Raw genomic sequence first — 15,238 nt, 5'->3', positions numbered from 1 at the left:
TTTTTTTTCCAAATAAAATGTTAAACTTATTCCAAATTACTTATTAATATTAGAAGTATTCAGCATTTCATTAGAATTTTTAAATTGTACTTACTCGGCCATTAATTATGGTGGTAAAGGAGGTGCAGGTGGCATTATATCAGTCATCGAATTGAAAGATGGTCCCGATATGAAGTGATGTGCACAATCCATTTTTTCTACATTATATTTTTTCGAATTTACATTTGTAGAAAAATTAGTCTCACAAGTCTCGTCGTTCTCTTCATTGAATTTCTCTTCCAAAGCTTTCTTTTGTTGTGCTATTTGACTTTGCAAACCTTCTGATTCTAAAAGAGAACTCAACTCGACTTTCTCTGTATTACCATAGCCTAAACACAGAGTAAAAGAAATTTTTGTCATTTAATAGAATGGCTGAGTGACATTCAGTTACTGTCCTTACAGGCAATGTACTAGAATTTCCCGTGCATAAATGTATATGTATAAATGTTTGCCTTGATATATGTAGTAATAATCACTCGTCTAATGAGGAGAATTATATTCCAAGCAGCTAATAATGAACAATAAGTAACATGCATGTTTATGGTTCATGACCCTATATCCCACGGGTCTCTCCATAGACATTGACAGGTACTCCTGCCGAGTTAAGAACCTGCTGAATGACACTGTGATAGACTATGCGAAAGCCTTTACTTCATATATATATATATGTATTTTTAGTACATTTCTTAATTGACATAACCATCATGCTAAAGGTATTACCTACAAATTTTACAACACACGTGCCATTGTTTTCGTAAATTTTTGATATTATAGCTTCATAAATTTCTCCATCCTCTGAGTATATTGCACGACAAGGTGCTCCTATGATCCATTTCTATAGAGAAAAGATGTGTATACAAATAAATATAAGTAAATAGCAAAATAAAATAATTTGCTTCTTAATCAATATATTTAATAATATTCTGTATCAAATTTGTAATATTCTATCAAAATCACAACCTTGTGTAATTTACTTGCGTGTTTAGGCTGCTTAAGATTTTGTAGGTTTTCTTTCGGTTGAGAATTTCCAACATCCATTCCCATTCGCTTGATAACTTCTTCTTTTGCTAAATTTATTGCTTTATCATATGCTTCTATTAATGCACTATCGTCCCAAACATTATCATTGGCTGTGTCTGTATCCTTTTGAGATAGCAAATTATACGTTATTAATATCGATACAAGTATTTTATTATCAAACTATTGCAAATTATCATATATGTCATTTTTCAAAAATTGACTAAAAGGTAATGGATACTGTTAATTACTATTATGCTAAGATCTTGTACTAAAATAATGTTAAAACCATTACGTTTCCATTACCATACATACGTTTCCATTTCCTCGTATAAAAAGAACATTCATATCATCTGCCATTTTAAAATAACATCATTTAAATATTGAATTTGCTTCTGAAATATTAATTTGTCTCATTTCTTTAACTCTAACACATTGTAAACAATGATGACATTATACCAACTATAATACTAAAAATCTATTCCCCATTCATTCGAAAGATTATTTTTTGAAGCAAGGTTAACATTGAATGTTCCCACACTTCAATAACTGTATTTTACTTTCTTTACAATATCTAACAATATATTAGAATACTATAAAAAAATATTGTATGCACAAAAAACTGTTTATAGCGAAATAGCAAAAGAATTAATCACATATTATAACTAAAACGAGATTGTTAAGTAGATTATATTATACTGCATATGCGTTAGTGTTTCAGCTGGTAAATATAGTTTTTATATCTGAAGATAAATAAGATTTAATTCTATAAAATTGCATAATGAATTATACATCTATTTATTACTATTCGTATTTCCCCTTAGTTGTATGTTGTCAATAGCATCAATCACGAACATATAAATAAATATAGAAGAAACCTCTATATGGTTTCTTCTATATGGAAATGAAAAGGGAAAAATGAACATGGAAGACAAGAAAGTTTTCTTCAGGTTTAGCGTATGCGTGATACGCTTTGAATGTCTCAGATAAAGATAAAGATACTCTGCTCATTTCTATTTGTTCCGCAGAACGAGAAATTTGTTGTCTTTCATATTGGTTTTTACGATTCAATTTTTGGGCAGTTTTCCCTAGCGAGTGTCGGTCCCTGTTTGATATAACCAGACCGTAATTTATACAGATATGTATTATAGATATATATTTGTAAAACTGAAATCAGATGAAATAAATGTTGCCTGAGGTTTTAAACGTTTAATAAAAACAATATTTCATTTGGAAAAAATGTAAGATATGTAAAATTACATATTGATCATTTTGCTGGTCTTGTATCATAAAACGTGTGGCCCGAAGAGCACGTGTCCGGTAGAGATACGTCACTTGTGTTAGGAACCGTTTTATAACCTATCACAGTAAAGGAACGTCGGCAGTATAGCAGCCGAAGAATGCCGTGAAAGTTTCTGTACAAAGTACAATTGATCTACAATTGATATTTTCCGCAATACTTATCTGATGTTCGGTCAGGGTGTCCCATACTCATGATATTTATGACAGTGGAATGGCGTTAGTAAATCAATTACAAAAATTTTCGAGATCAATTCTCGGTATTGCATCAAATTATTCAAAATATACAAGCAACACAACGTTACCCTTTTTGCAGGCAACAAGAGGAATATCGACCACGCAACCACTTTCAGAAAAACAAGAGTAAGTGATACAAATTTTCTTGTGCTTTCCTTCTTTTTTTAATAGAATTTCAGTACTTACCTTCCAATATAAAATTGGTGTCAAAATAATAATGCTAATAATAATGTCTAAGAAATTTTTCTCTTTGTAGGAGTATAACATCTAGAAAAATAACATAGTATTAATAAGAACAACATTGACAGTGAACAACTAAAAATATAACACTGTTATAAATATATGATATACGAATTTTATTTATGTATTATTAAGACAAGTATATCTTATTTTTAAATTATTTCTATTATCATAAGTGATACATATAATTAAGGTATAATTAAGAGAAGATTAATTGAAGAAACACAAAAAATAAGAAATAATTATATTGAGATAATTTTTATCTTTCATAAATATTATTTTCAGAGTAAATATAACGTTTGTTAAAGCAAGTGGAGAGAGAATCAAAGCAAAAGGGAAAGTTGGAGATACTATATTAGACATAGTAGTAAATAATGAAATTGATTTAGATGGATATGGTATGTTTTAAAGAAGCATAATTTACTTAATTTAAAATAAATAATTTTGAGGTAGAAAATATTTGAAAATTTTCATTTTTATCGAGTTTAATATTCTTATTATTTTTAACTTTTGATACTTTATTATATAAGTATGTTGTAATATTAAAATATAATTGATATAGGTGCTTGTGAAGGAACATTAATTTGTAGTACGTGCCATTTAATATTTTCGAAAGAAGTTTATGATGCACTTCCTGACAAACCAACAGATGAAGAATTAGACATGTTGGATTTAGCATATGAATTAACAGATACGTGAGTTCATAATAATCAGTATCAAATCATTCACATTATTAATTCTATTACCTTTTAATATTTTATAAAGTGAATTTTTCTTTGTAAATTTATGTAAAAACAGGTTAGTATTGGGTATTTCGAAATCTGCATCTCAATGTAGAATTTCAAATCGCTATCTCTGAATACTACGAAACTGAAATTATAATAAATTTTCATAGTTTTTTATTTATGACCCTATAATCATTACGAATCTATGTTGGAATTAGCATATTTACAATGTTGATTTTCAAATGGATAAATAGAAATCTTATTGTGTATTAGTATTAATTTGTATAGCAATAAATATATTTATTGACATATTCAGTTATATAATATTTAATTTCAGGTCACGGCTAGGCTGTCAAATAGTAATGTCTAAGGAACTAGATGGAATTGAGGTAAGAGTTCCATCAACAATTAATGATGCAAGAGCATAACTGAAATTATCTATAGGTTTTTGAAAATTTGTATACAATGTTATACATCTCTTGTTAAAAAACCCTTGTTATAATTATTAAAATATTGGTATTAAAAAAATATAATAAAGAATCTTGTGTTTAAATGTGAAGCTTATATATATACATATGTTATATAGTATAATTGCAATTTTGATATTTGTACATTGCCATTGTAAAAAGCCTATCCAATTATGAAGAAAATATATCTTTTATTTTTAATATACAGGGTGTCAATTTTAAAACGTTCATCTAAATTATTTTCGTTACTATTAAAGATAAGAAGAAATTACTAAGGAAGACTTAAATGGTTTTAAGATGTGTACTTGGTTATGATAAAAAAGACTCTTGTGGAATAAATTTTGCAACTTCTGAAAGATTAGATAAAAGCTTAGAACCTAAAAAATAATTTGAAATTAATTTCGTTTAGATATACTGTTTGATTTCTTAGCTGTGGGCAAGTTTAAAAGATCATCAAACTCATGGTCAACAAAACAACAGAAATGTACATGCAATGCTTTTTCGTTTCACAACAAGTTATCTGACACTATCATCATTTTCGTGGCACATGCAACATTATCGATTCAGTATAGTAATGTTTTGGATTGAAACAAGTGTCTCGACATTGGGGCAAAATATTTCAACCTTTAAGGACTAAAATTAAAACTTATGAGTTTGTTTATAATTTTAATAGATTTTATTAATATTGTTTTTACTGGTTTATTAATTACAAGAAAGTTTGTAAAAGACTGAAGTTTTATGTAAAAAGTACAAATATTCTTTCAACAAAATTAGTCAAATCACATCATTATTTATACATATTGTATATAAATAAAATATGCGGATATATTACTTTACCCTAGAATTAAAATTCAATAATATTGAGGAATCTTATTTATTCAGATTTTGTACATTATCGCTTCTAACCTCGGATAATAGAACAACAAATTAAATATTTTTAAACAAAAAAACTTTGTTCCTTTGTTTGATTTCCCTTGCTCGCGTTTCTTAACTACTTAGATATAAAATACTTACGTTTTCGAAAATTCATACTTTACAAGCTACTAAACGCTTTATCTGTTCAGAATAATTTATTGTTTTCTTAACTAGGTACATACCAAATACATCTATTAAGTTGGTATTTCTCATAATTACCAGTACATAAAGCTAAAACACTTTTGTACTATGCTTGTTATACATGGATCTAACAAATAATTTAACTTGTGTATTGTCGTTTGTATATTTTGTTACGTGTAAAATATTCTATTTCTACACTACTTACAAGTTCGATAAAGTGTACATTACACATCGTGAAATTTACATATTTTCACTTGGTTACCCTGCCCAATTCGAATATAATTCAGAACGTATGTGCTATATTTATATATTCTGCATTTGTTTTGTATATTATGTACACTGATCTGATCTTTGTAAACGCGAGTTTTACGATATTAATGAGAAATTTGCCAATTTAATGGAAGTTGTTAATTTTTTCTGGCACGTTTCACGTTAGCAGACATTTTTCTTAAGTTACAGTCGAAAAATGTTTTTATGTAAAAGAATAGGAATGATTATTAGGAAGTTATTTTAAGATGACAAGATATTTCACGTCTTCTATTTAAATATAGCGTTAAATTTTAATTCCGTCAATTCGTATATACTCGTACATCGAATTTCCTTTTCTCATGTCATTTCTTTTCTTTCATTTCACATTTAATTACAAAGATAAAGTGTAAGTACGTTGCTCATAAAATTAATATCAAATGTCGCAAAATATACAAAAGTAAACTAAGAAGAGGGGTACATATTATTACACAAACTGTCGTTCATATTGCATATGTACATATGCAGTATAAAAACAATACTTTTTAGTTTTTAATCTCTTGTTTAAATAATCCTAATATCTAAATTTGTATCGGTCATTGATTCGATATAACTGCGTTTATTGGAAGTAATTAAGCTATAGCCTGCGCACAAGAGAAGAAGGAACAAACACGTATAGTATACACGCTTAAATAACAAAATTAAGTCAGTTTACGTTCAATGTGAACTTGATCAAAGTTCCAGTCTCGAATTATAGAGTTTCTTACTATCAGTTTACAAAATTCGATATTACGATTATGTACCGTATTTGAAAAACATAAAATGCTTTGTTCAATTTTAAATAAAACTAATATTTACCAAAGCGAATACGAAAAAAATGTTATCATCAAACTCAATTTTCAATTATCAAACTTAATCCAGCACAAATACAAATGTTCTTCGTGCTTTTTTACTTTTACTACTTTTCAACTCTCTATAGTTCGAGATTTGAGTTCCGCTAACTTTCTTTCTACTGCGCATGCGCAACAGGAAAACTTGAATTACACGTAATAGTAAAAAGTTCGAAAATCTTATCCTTTCGTGGCAGCGAAAGTAACCTAGGACTAGAGGTTCCATAACATTAATAATAATAAGGCAATAATATTAATATTAATAATAATGTAATCGAGTACTACTAACAATATTAATAATAATAATAATAATAATAGTATGGTAATGGCAAGATACACGCGGGTATAAATTAATCATTCCTTTCGTAATATCTACGACGTCTTCGGGATATTCTTTAGAAATTACTTTATTTCTGGTCAATATTCATTAACGAGCAACTTTTCTCTCTGTTTCTTATCACGATTTTTTTCACTTCATCACAATTGTACCGTTAGAAATTATTCAAAACATTGTTAAAATGTCCATGAAATATATGCAATTGCCGTATTGAATAAGCGAGTAATGAAGTTGCTGTTTCACTGAATAAAAGTGAAATCTCCAATGCGTGTGCTCAAGTATATAAGTTAAAAAAAGATTGGTACATCAATGCCTATTATTCTTAATCAATATTCATCATTTAACAATTAGGACCGAATTTTTACAAACCAACTCTAAACCACGACCCAATTTACAAATAAAAAGATCGATGTGTAAATTAACTATCAACTATTAATCTCCAATCCTATGTGAAGATATAATGTTCGGACCAAATTTCTAAACTAACGTGGACAATTCATGCGGACTATTGGTGGTTGCTGCGCTACTTAGATCCAATGTGGCAGCCGGAAGACCAGGACTGACGCTGCCGGTTGCTTCCCGTGGCAAATGCTGCGATCTATTTAGCTTATTTCCAGGACTCGGTGGCGATCTATCTGCTGGTGTATCCGGTGGCGTAACCACGTTTCTGTGTCCGCTCACGTTCAGATGATTGTGCGTCGCCGCGATCGGAGCTGGCGATGAGAGCAACAAGGGCGGTGGGGACATTGACACGTGTCGATGATGATGATGGTGATGATAGTGTTGGTACTGTGCAGCTCGGCCGTGCGTTGCGTGGCTGGTATTTAGTTGGTTCGTCACGGGCCCGACTTTCGTTGGGCAGCCAGCATGGTGGATGGTTAACGGGCCACGTAGTTGTTGTTGCTGTTGTAGCTGTGGCTGGTTCTGGTGCTGTTGCAGCTGCTGCTGACGCTGCAGCTGTACCGCCGCTTCGCACTGTTCGCGCGCTAACGCCTTCACGGCATTCGTCTTCTCCTACGAAATAAGAATGATAGGTTAGGTTGTAGTCAGGGGCCATAACAAATTAAAAAAGTTATAATATAAGAATTTACATTTTAGTTGAAATGATTCTAGTTACGAATAAGTATTAAAGATGATTCAAATCTTTTTCGTTACCGATAACCATGGTGAAAACTCTTTTGGATTACTTTCAGCCATTGTCAATCTTATTGTCTTATTATACTACATGCTTGAAGTAGAAGGAGGGGTACAGAGAAAAAGACTTTTTCTCGGCAAATATAATCGTTACTCAATTATTTTGTTCAACAGTTTTACAAATCTCCCCAAAATAAACGAGAATACGAAAATACACTGAATATCGTGTGTATGGTTATTTATAAAATCCCCTTGAAATAGTTGCGATCGCGGATCACATAAACAAACGAACCTGTCATTCTACAGAGTATCTTTTTCGGTGAAATTATGCAAACGTAAATGTAACTTCGGTAGATCTCCTCGAGAACTTGTAAGCTTATATCACTCTGACCCAACCAGTCCACTCTAAAGTGTATAATTTATAAAAGGGGATTATATTAATACGCGGAGGATGTGGTAGGTGGTAAGTTTTGCATATGAATGTTTGTTGATACAACGAATGGTTAAATGGAGGTTTTCATGAATGTGATAAGGACTAGATCGAATGTTTTAACATTTATAACTAGAATGCGTATTTTTATACAAGTTTGTAGTTTTACGAACATAATCAAAGAAATAAAATTTTAATAGAGATTTGTTTTCTTATATACGTATATTTTAGCGCATTTTATGCATTTTGCGCCATTTGCGTACTTTTCAATTTCGCACGAACGTATAAAGATCCGCAATATAATTATAACGCTTCTTAAAAATGTGAAAAATCCTGGTTTCCTAAAAGCTTGCAATTGATTTCAGAAAAATTTTTATGAACTCTACCAGATAAATTATGGTAACTCTGAAAAACAAAATTTCACGATAAAATGATTTCCGGGTAAAATACACATAAAAGATGATTTAGACGTGTTTGAACGTGTTCGTTTTCTTTTTTAATAGCGATATGTTCTTACCCTCTGCCACACGAAGACGTTATGGACCATTGCGCATCCACAAAACACGATGCCAAGGCCTATGAAAACCGACGTAACGATTGCCGGCGTCGAATGAAACTGGATGAATGTATACAATATCATACCTGAAAGCATTGTTAGAGGATCATTATAACACGTATGCCATAACAAGCGGGACAAAGAATCGGCGCAAATACATATTCTCAATACATATAATTCTCGAAGCGTAAACTATATACATATGCTTTTAATTGAAATTTTCAATACTAGTTGCAAATTATTTTTCAATTAATTTATTATTTAAGTCTTTATATATCAATTCTCGACGAATAAATTACTTAAATTATAGAGAATCTATCTTCAGACAATAGAGAATTCAATATTTTTGGTCGTTAAGTAATTTACAAATTTCTAAAACGATTACGTTCGAAGTTTTGGACAGTATTTGAAGTTTCTAACATGACATTAAAAAAAAATAAATAAATTTTATGATATAATTAAAAAAACATTGTAGTCTATCATAATTTCTATTCCGTCAAATTTATTAAAACGCAGTTTTCTTCTGAACAGAGTCAAAATGTCCGTCTTGAATCGAGTTCAACAGCTTAACGATCGATCGAGCGAATGATAGCTGTGTAAACTAGCATGACACAACGTAAACTTTAGATTAGATCTCGATCCATCCACCAGCCGTATTCATGCATGACATGAATATTCTGTTTCAGCTCTTTATAAATTAATCTGTTAAAACTTCTCTAAAAGACGATCATTTTTTATTTTTCTAAGAAAAATAATGACTATTCGGCGTTAAAATTAACTTTATTTCCATTGGATTTCTAAACTGATTTCATACACTCAGAGATAGTTCACAGTATCTTTTAGATTCATGCCTGAATTCAAGAAAAATTAAACGTATAACTTATGTACTAGTATCTTTCAAAAGGTTAAAGTTGACAGAATTGAAGGAATTGGTTCTTACCAGTTAGAAAGACGGGAATGCTAATGAAAAACCCTCCGACAGCACATATCCGGCTGATGGATGATTTTTGCAGGTACTTGTTACTCCTGAAACAGACAAAATTTGAAGTGAAAGTCAGTTTCACGATTCTATGATAATTGAGCGAAATATAAAGGAACCAGTTTTTTGTTTAACAGCCAAGAATCTTTCAAAAATTCTACTGTAATTGATACTTCAAATATATTTAGTCAGACAAAGGATAATCATAATCGCAACGTTAATCTTAACTTTAATTCAAGGATCAAACAGTATCATTATACATATAAAAGTAAACATAAAGTCTATCCACATTGTTGTTGTTGTTGTTGTTGTTGTTGTTGTTGTTGTTGTTGTTGTTGTTGTTGTTGTTGTTGTTGTTGTTGTTGTTGTTGTTGTTGTTGTTGTTGTTGTTGTTGTCGTCGTCGTCGTTGTCGTTGTCGTTGTCGTTGTTGTTGTTGTTGTTGTTGTTGTTGTTGTTGTTGTTGTTGTTGTTGTTGTTGTTGTTGTTGTTGTTATTATTATTATTATTATATGTTATTCTATAATTGATTTTTATTTCTTTATTATCAATATTATTCTATTTTCTATAATGATTCAATTATAGATCTTATTTTTTGTCAATCATATTTCACTGAAATGATCACTTTGAAAATAATCTAATAGTAAAAAATGAAAAATAATCTTTTTCTACCTTGTCTTCATTTTTTACAAACTCTGTCCACCGCCGCAAACCTATTAAATGCATGAAACGACAAAGCAAAGCTGCTTCACATAATTCCCCGCTCACGCAGTGTCAATCAGCTCACGACCGCAAACGATACTGCTAATTTCCAGCGACCACGAACGATTTCACCGTAATTGCCGGTGTGAAATTTACCAATACGTGCTCGAATTGGTCAATAATGGATAGAGCGCTCTTGCACACACTAATCTACCAACAAATAATATTGACTCAATTGAACAACAGCGCCTAGATTAACGGACAAACCGCATGTTCCAAACAGATTTACAATCACGGCAGAAAATACATGCCGTTATAGATGTTTCCTGGTCAAGACTAATTTCCACGCGTTAAGAACATTGTAACCGGAATCTAGGAAGAACTAGCACTTCCTGGAATAATACTATTGTGTCCTCGATGAATGTCTCTCCGCAATGCCCTCGAGTGAGTTGTTTTTGTCTTTGGTCGTACGACGTCCGGGATGAGAATTCGGGGAACGGTTTTGCGCTGCTTTAATACTCGCACAACCATCCATCCATGGGACTGCATCTTTTTAGGAGGACCAGTGATTAATCTTTTCCCTTTAATCTTTAATTTTCATCTCTAATTTCTCATGAGGCTAAGATTCCTGCATCTTTTATCATAATAATTTATTAATACTATTAATAAATTGAGACAATTTTACACGTCGTATTTTGCGTTATAAGATGACTTGTAATTTGTAAAATTTACCTGTAAAATTCCTTTGTTTGTTTTACCGAAGCAATAGTTGGCATTTCTATACGACAATAAGAATTTGTTAATACTAATAATTTGTAAGGTTATCATGTTATCATTCTTCTAATGGATAGTATATTATTGAAACTTTTTTTAATATTGAAACGCGATATTTTTTTGGAGAAGAAGTGCATAGTAGTAAAGAGTTGAATTCTACGGACGTAAAAAGTGGACATAACATTTTCTGTACATGGAGTCGCCTGGCCTAAACATTTTATGATTTCCGGGCAAAAAACAGACGAATCCAGCGCTGATTTTAAAGCAGCTTCATCCAAATAAGCCACAATAAGAAATTCCCACGAAACAGTTGCGTTCATCCCCTTTCGAGGTCGCCGACCTCTTTGAATGCGTTTCAAGTGCGTCGTACCAATGAAACTTCGAGTTCTAGACTAATTTCTCGGCCTTTTGCGTTAAATTTAACCTTCCGCGTTAGTGTATTTCGGACGAGCTCCTATTTTACGCTTTCGTCGACTTCACCAACGTAACACGCAGCATCCGCAAGTAAAACTGTCTCTTAAATTTGATGTGACACCGATACACGACGAGAAGAATCACAATGCCATTTTTATTCCACTTCGTTAATTTTTCGTCGTAAGGTTTAGCTGTAAATAGGATTAAAAAAATTTAGATTAACGAGGAATTTAAAATTGATCTGTTAAATCAACAATTTCCATTAGTTGTCGATAGATTTTATAAACCTCAGATTACTGAGAAATTATACACATTGCAAAATATTTACCATTGGTTACCCACGCTACACGTAAATTTGATCAATCTACCAATGCACTAACACTGCAATAAATTTCTATTGCAACATTCCACGCTCCTTTGCCGCACCTTAAACTCCTCGCTAGATTTATTCCACCTTAAAGTGTCACATAACTCCTACGACACCGATATCAAATCTTAAACTCCACCAAATTCCAGAGAAACTTGATTTCGTCGAGAGTAAGAGATTAAACTTAAAAAGCAATTTATTTCATCTTTAAACTATCCCAAACTTCTTAAATATAATTTATATATATATATAATATTATACACTTATTGTGTGCATTATATATTTCAAGAACTTTGCAATAAAAAATAAAACTTATTACATTTAAGATATGGTTATATCGCACAGGCTCGAATATGATAAAGAGGTTAAATAAATGTCTCGAATCTCCGCAACAAACTCACACAAACCACCTAAAACACGTATACACAATGTGCATTCACTACTCGACTTCACTGAACTCGACTCCCATTCCCTGCCAAAATCACAGGCATGCAGAGTCAATTTCGCTGCTCGAGCTAGTTGAATAGGGAAGAAGGTCGAGAGCTGGAGTTAAGGAGCATAGTTGGTAAAGAATCGCGTGCCGCCGCGCCATTAAGATCAAGCCCACGATCTCAACAATAAATATTAGACGGTTCTCTGACCTGCATTTCGCGTGCGACTCGGAACGATTCAAAAACGCGTAAATTTCCCATGAGTCGAATCAAACGTTCGCGATTTATCGCATTTAGGTTATATCGATATTGTCCACGAGTGGAGGCATTCAAACACAGATTGCTTTGTGTCACTCTATCGTAACTGCCCGTAATACATGATAATTTAATTTCGAATTCTTTCGAATATATGCACGTAACGAAAAATTTGTATTGGTTCGTCAATTGCAGACCAACCAGTTGTTAGCCAGTGAAAATAATGTAGATAATAATAGTGAAGAATTAGCTCGAGAAGAGTAAACAAACAAGGCGCCTTGATAAAAGGCACAATGTGGGTCCGCAAAGTGGTGGGATTTCGGCGCATGCGCATTGTTTCGCATCAACTTACAATTAGACATGCACGAAAGCTTCATTTCTGCCGCATACATACTTGGATTCGCGTGCATGAAATTCACAAAGTAGGTTATTGCTTGAAAAACAGCTTTAATCGAGCGAAGCTTTTAACCAGACTGAAATCAAGTCTTGGTTTCTTTAGAAATTCAGATGGAATAAGAGAAACCTATTTTATCTAGGTTAGGCTAGGATAAAGGTTAGGCTGCATCGGTTGGCTTATATGACTTTCCGGTGACTTTGAAGGGTAATACGGCGCCGGCGGTCGAGAAGGTAACTTCTCTATTGAACGAGATCTCGTTGATCTCGTCTAAGCAGGAAGAGTCTGTCGGCCCTTTGATTTTATACGAGTCTTTCCATTCACGATCGTGCGAGCTGACTACAGGCGACGACACGGACCCCCGACAAAACTGTCTGAGCCTATTCAAGGCGACGTCAAATAGTTTCACTCGGAGAGATGAATGGAGATAAGAATCACCGGAGCGTCTCTGCGCTTCGATGACAATGATATTTGGTCAATCCTCTTCTTGTTTCTCGTTTTGAAAGAAGGTTGTAAAAAAGAGTGCTACTAGATCGTCTAGGGAAATCACACGGTATATATTGCGTAATGCTATTGATTTATCAAAAATAACAAGAGGTTAAGGAGCTTTGGGGAGGTTGATTCAATTTTTTATAACCTGACATCTCTTTGAACAAATGTCTTAAGAAACGCTTGAATAAAATGTTAAAAAAAATAATAATTATGAAATCTTTTCCTGTATTTTTAGACAATAAGATTTACTATATCCTACGCCATAATAAGAATCAATTTGCTATGAACTGGTATCTCGGAAATTGTAAGAATTCAGAAAATATAAGGAGGCCGGAAGAGGTAAATGAAATCCACAGAAACATTGACCCAACCTCAGCCCAGTTAGCCAACAAACTAAAATATCTCGCTGCCTTTTCTATATTTACGACCAGAACGTGGTCATTAATTGAGTCTAGCGACTGCACCGTAGACGAGTCACTGACCGATGTTGCTTTAATGGATATGCGGAAAATCACGTGTTCCAGGTTCCAGGGATGTAGTTGTTTTCATTTCCGGAGAATACGGTCGACTCGCGTGTGTATACCAATCTATCTGAGGATAGGTGTTCCTTAGAATTACCAACTATATTACTTTCAACCTTGTGATTAAAATTTTTAAACGTCACTTAATAGCAATTCAGTCGAGTAAGCACAAACTTTCAAATGTCCTAATTTTCAAATCTTTATATTTTTTAATCTCAAAGATATTTTATTATTTGCCGTAGATCAAGCTTCGTGTTACCGGTACTGTAACATTACAATCCTACAAGAAGCAGAAAATAGTGAAAAAATCTGACCTAATAGATAGTAGTCAATATTCCTTTGACGCGTCTTATGCGAACCGCAGTTAGAGGAAATGCAAATAAGCTCTTGCGAAACGGTTTGCCGCACGACAAGCCTGCGAACAACGCCCAATGCAAGTTCGGTGGGAGTTACAGGAAGAGGGACGTCTAAAATCAACTAGGAATCCCTATTCAATCGTCTAATTTTCGATTCCGGCATCGAACTTCCCGAAGAAAATTAAATACAATTCCGACTCGAGATTTAATTTCAGTCTCGTAGCTAATGCAATCTAATCGCGTTTGCAAGGCTACGCTTCCGGTCAGAAGCCACGCGCTTCGATCGCGTACTTTCCGCATCGGAAGCGTACGCTTCGGTACGAACCGCGTCGATTTTCAAAGGAATCATTGGACACCGGAAGAAGAAGAAGGAGGAAGAATAAAAGCACGTAAACCGGCAGGAGGTCAATCGAGACAAAATCGATATCGTTGAAAGCCGAAAAAAGACCCGAATTTAGGCTACAGTACATATTCGAATTGAATATATTCAAGGTTTAGATTTTCTTCTCCTGAAAATTATAAACATAAATGAGTCGACAAGCGATCTTGAAAAGCGTCTGTTCCATCTAGATTATGTAAATTGCGTGAATTACCGTTAGCCATAATTCATAATTTATCGAAAAAGCGCGCTTCTTCTCAACTACGCTTTCCCCTACCAGCACCGACATTATCGGCAGATCGATAAGTATCAAAATACCACAAAGATATTAATCTCATCTTTCTTCTAACCGCGAAAAAATGCCGCGCAAATGATAAAACAACAGATCAGCCAGAAACATCGAATTCTCCACGCTTCCGACTGCAAGAAGAAAAACAAAGTTATTTGTGTATGATGGAAACGTCTCTGGACGATGCTCTTAAGCGGTCGAGTGCGCGCGAGAA

The 15,238-nt window shown here is 32.9% G+C and overlaps 4 protein-coding genes and 1 long non-coding RNA gene across 9 annotated transcripts in view; 2 read left to right on the top strand and 3 right to left on the bottom strand.

Moving 5' to 3' along the window:
* Positions 1–9,927, bottom strand: part of LOC126876936 (dual specificity tyrosine-phosphorylation-regulated kinase 1A-like) — a 58,976-nt gene extending 49,049 nt beyond the window's left edge. Inside the window, exons 1-3 of one of the 2 annotated variants that reach the window (XM_050639803.1) lie at positions 9,614–9,927; positions 8,635–8,759; positions 6,424–7,567 (exon numbers count right to left, since the gene is read on the bottom strand). In XM_050639803.1, the coding sequence (XP_050495760.1) occupies positions 7,031–7,567; positions 8,635–8,757 (660 nt within the window). In that variant the 5' untranslated portion in view covers positions 8,758–8,759; positions 9,614–9,927 and the 3' untranslated portion in view covers positions 6,424–7,030. Of the gene's footprint in view, positions 1–6,423; positions 7,568–8,634; positions 8,760–9,613 lie in introns of those variants that run through there. The other variant, XM_050639805.1, reaches the window with a different exon arrangement.
* LOC126876935 (omega-amidase NIT2-like) overlaps positions 1–15,238 on the top strand; it is a 62,273-nt gene that overhangs the window by 32,761 nt on the left and 14,274 nt on the right. The gene's annotated exons all lie outside the window — the stretch shown is intronic.
* Positions 17–2,361, bottom strand: LOC126876939 (survival motor neuron protein-like). Of its 3 annotated transcripts, none has more exons than XM_050639814.1 (5): positions 1,520–1,855; positions 1,363–1,451; positions 1,000–1,182; positions 760–874; positions 17–368 (listed from the first exon to the last, which is right to left on the bottom strand). In XM_050639814.1, the coding sequence occupies exons 2-5, from the start codon at positions 1,414–1,416 to the stop codon at positions 106–108; spliced, it is 615 nt and encodes a 204-aa protein (XP_050495771.1). In that variant the 5' UTR covers positions 1,417–1,451; positions 1,520–1,855; the 3' UTR covers positions 17–105. The 3 variants fall into 3 exon arrangements, with proteins under 3 accessions (XP_050495771.1, XP_050495772.1, XP_050495774.1); XM_050639815.1 differs by having other exon boundaries at positions 20–368; positions 1,372–1,451; XM_050639817.1 differs by lacking the exons at positions 1,363–1,451; positions 1,520–1,855 and adding an exon at positions 2,317–2,361 and having other exon boundaries at positions 91–368.
* Positions 2,430–4,229, top strand: LOC126876944 (adrenodoxin-like protein 2, mitochondrial). The gene is made up of 4 exons (XM_050639822.1): positions 2,430–2,718; positions 3,118–3,230; positions 3,395–3,527; positions 3,895–4,229. The coding sequence occupies exons 1-4, from the start codon at positions 2,570–2,572 to the stop codon at positions 3,983–3,985; spliced, it is 486 nt and encodes a 161-aa protein (XP_050495779.1). The 5' UTR covers positions 2,430–2,569; the 3' UTR covers positions 3,986–4,229.
* On the bottom strand, positions 10,952–12,130 carry LOC126876958 (uncharacterized). Its single transcript, XR_007694637.1, has 3 exons — positions 11,869–12,130; positions 11,085–11,731; positions 10,952–10,986 (listed from the first exon to the last, which is right to left on the bottom strand). It is a non-coding gene; the product is annotated as an uncharacterized LOC126876958 (long non-coding RNA).

This window comes from Bombus huntii, unplaced genomic scaffold (genome assembly GCF_024542735.1).
Source record: "Bombus huntii isolate Logan2020A unplaced genomic scaffold, iyBomHunt1.1 ctg00000107.1, whole genome shotgun sequence".
Classification (NCBI taxonomy): Eukaryota; Metazoa; Arthropoda; class Insecta; order Hymenoptera; family Apidae; genus Bombus; species Bombus huntii.
This window is presented reverse-complemented; position numbering and strand designations above follow the sequence as displayed.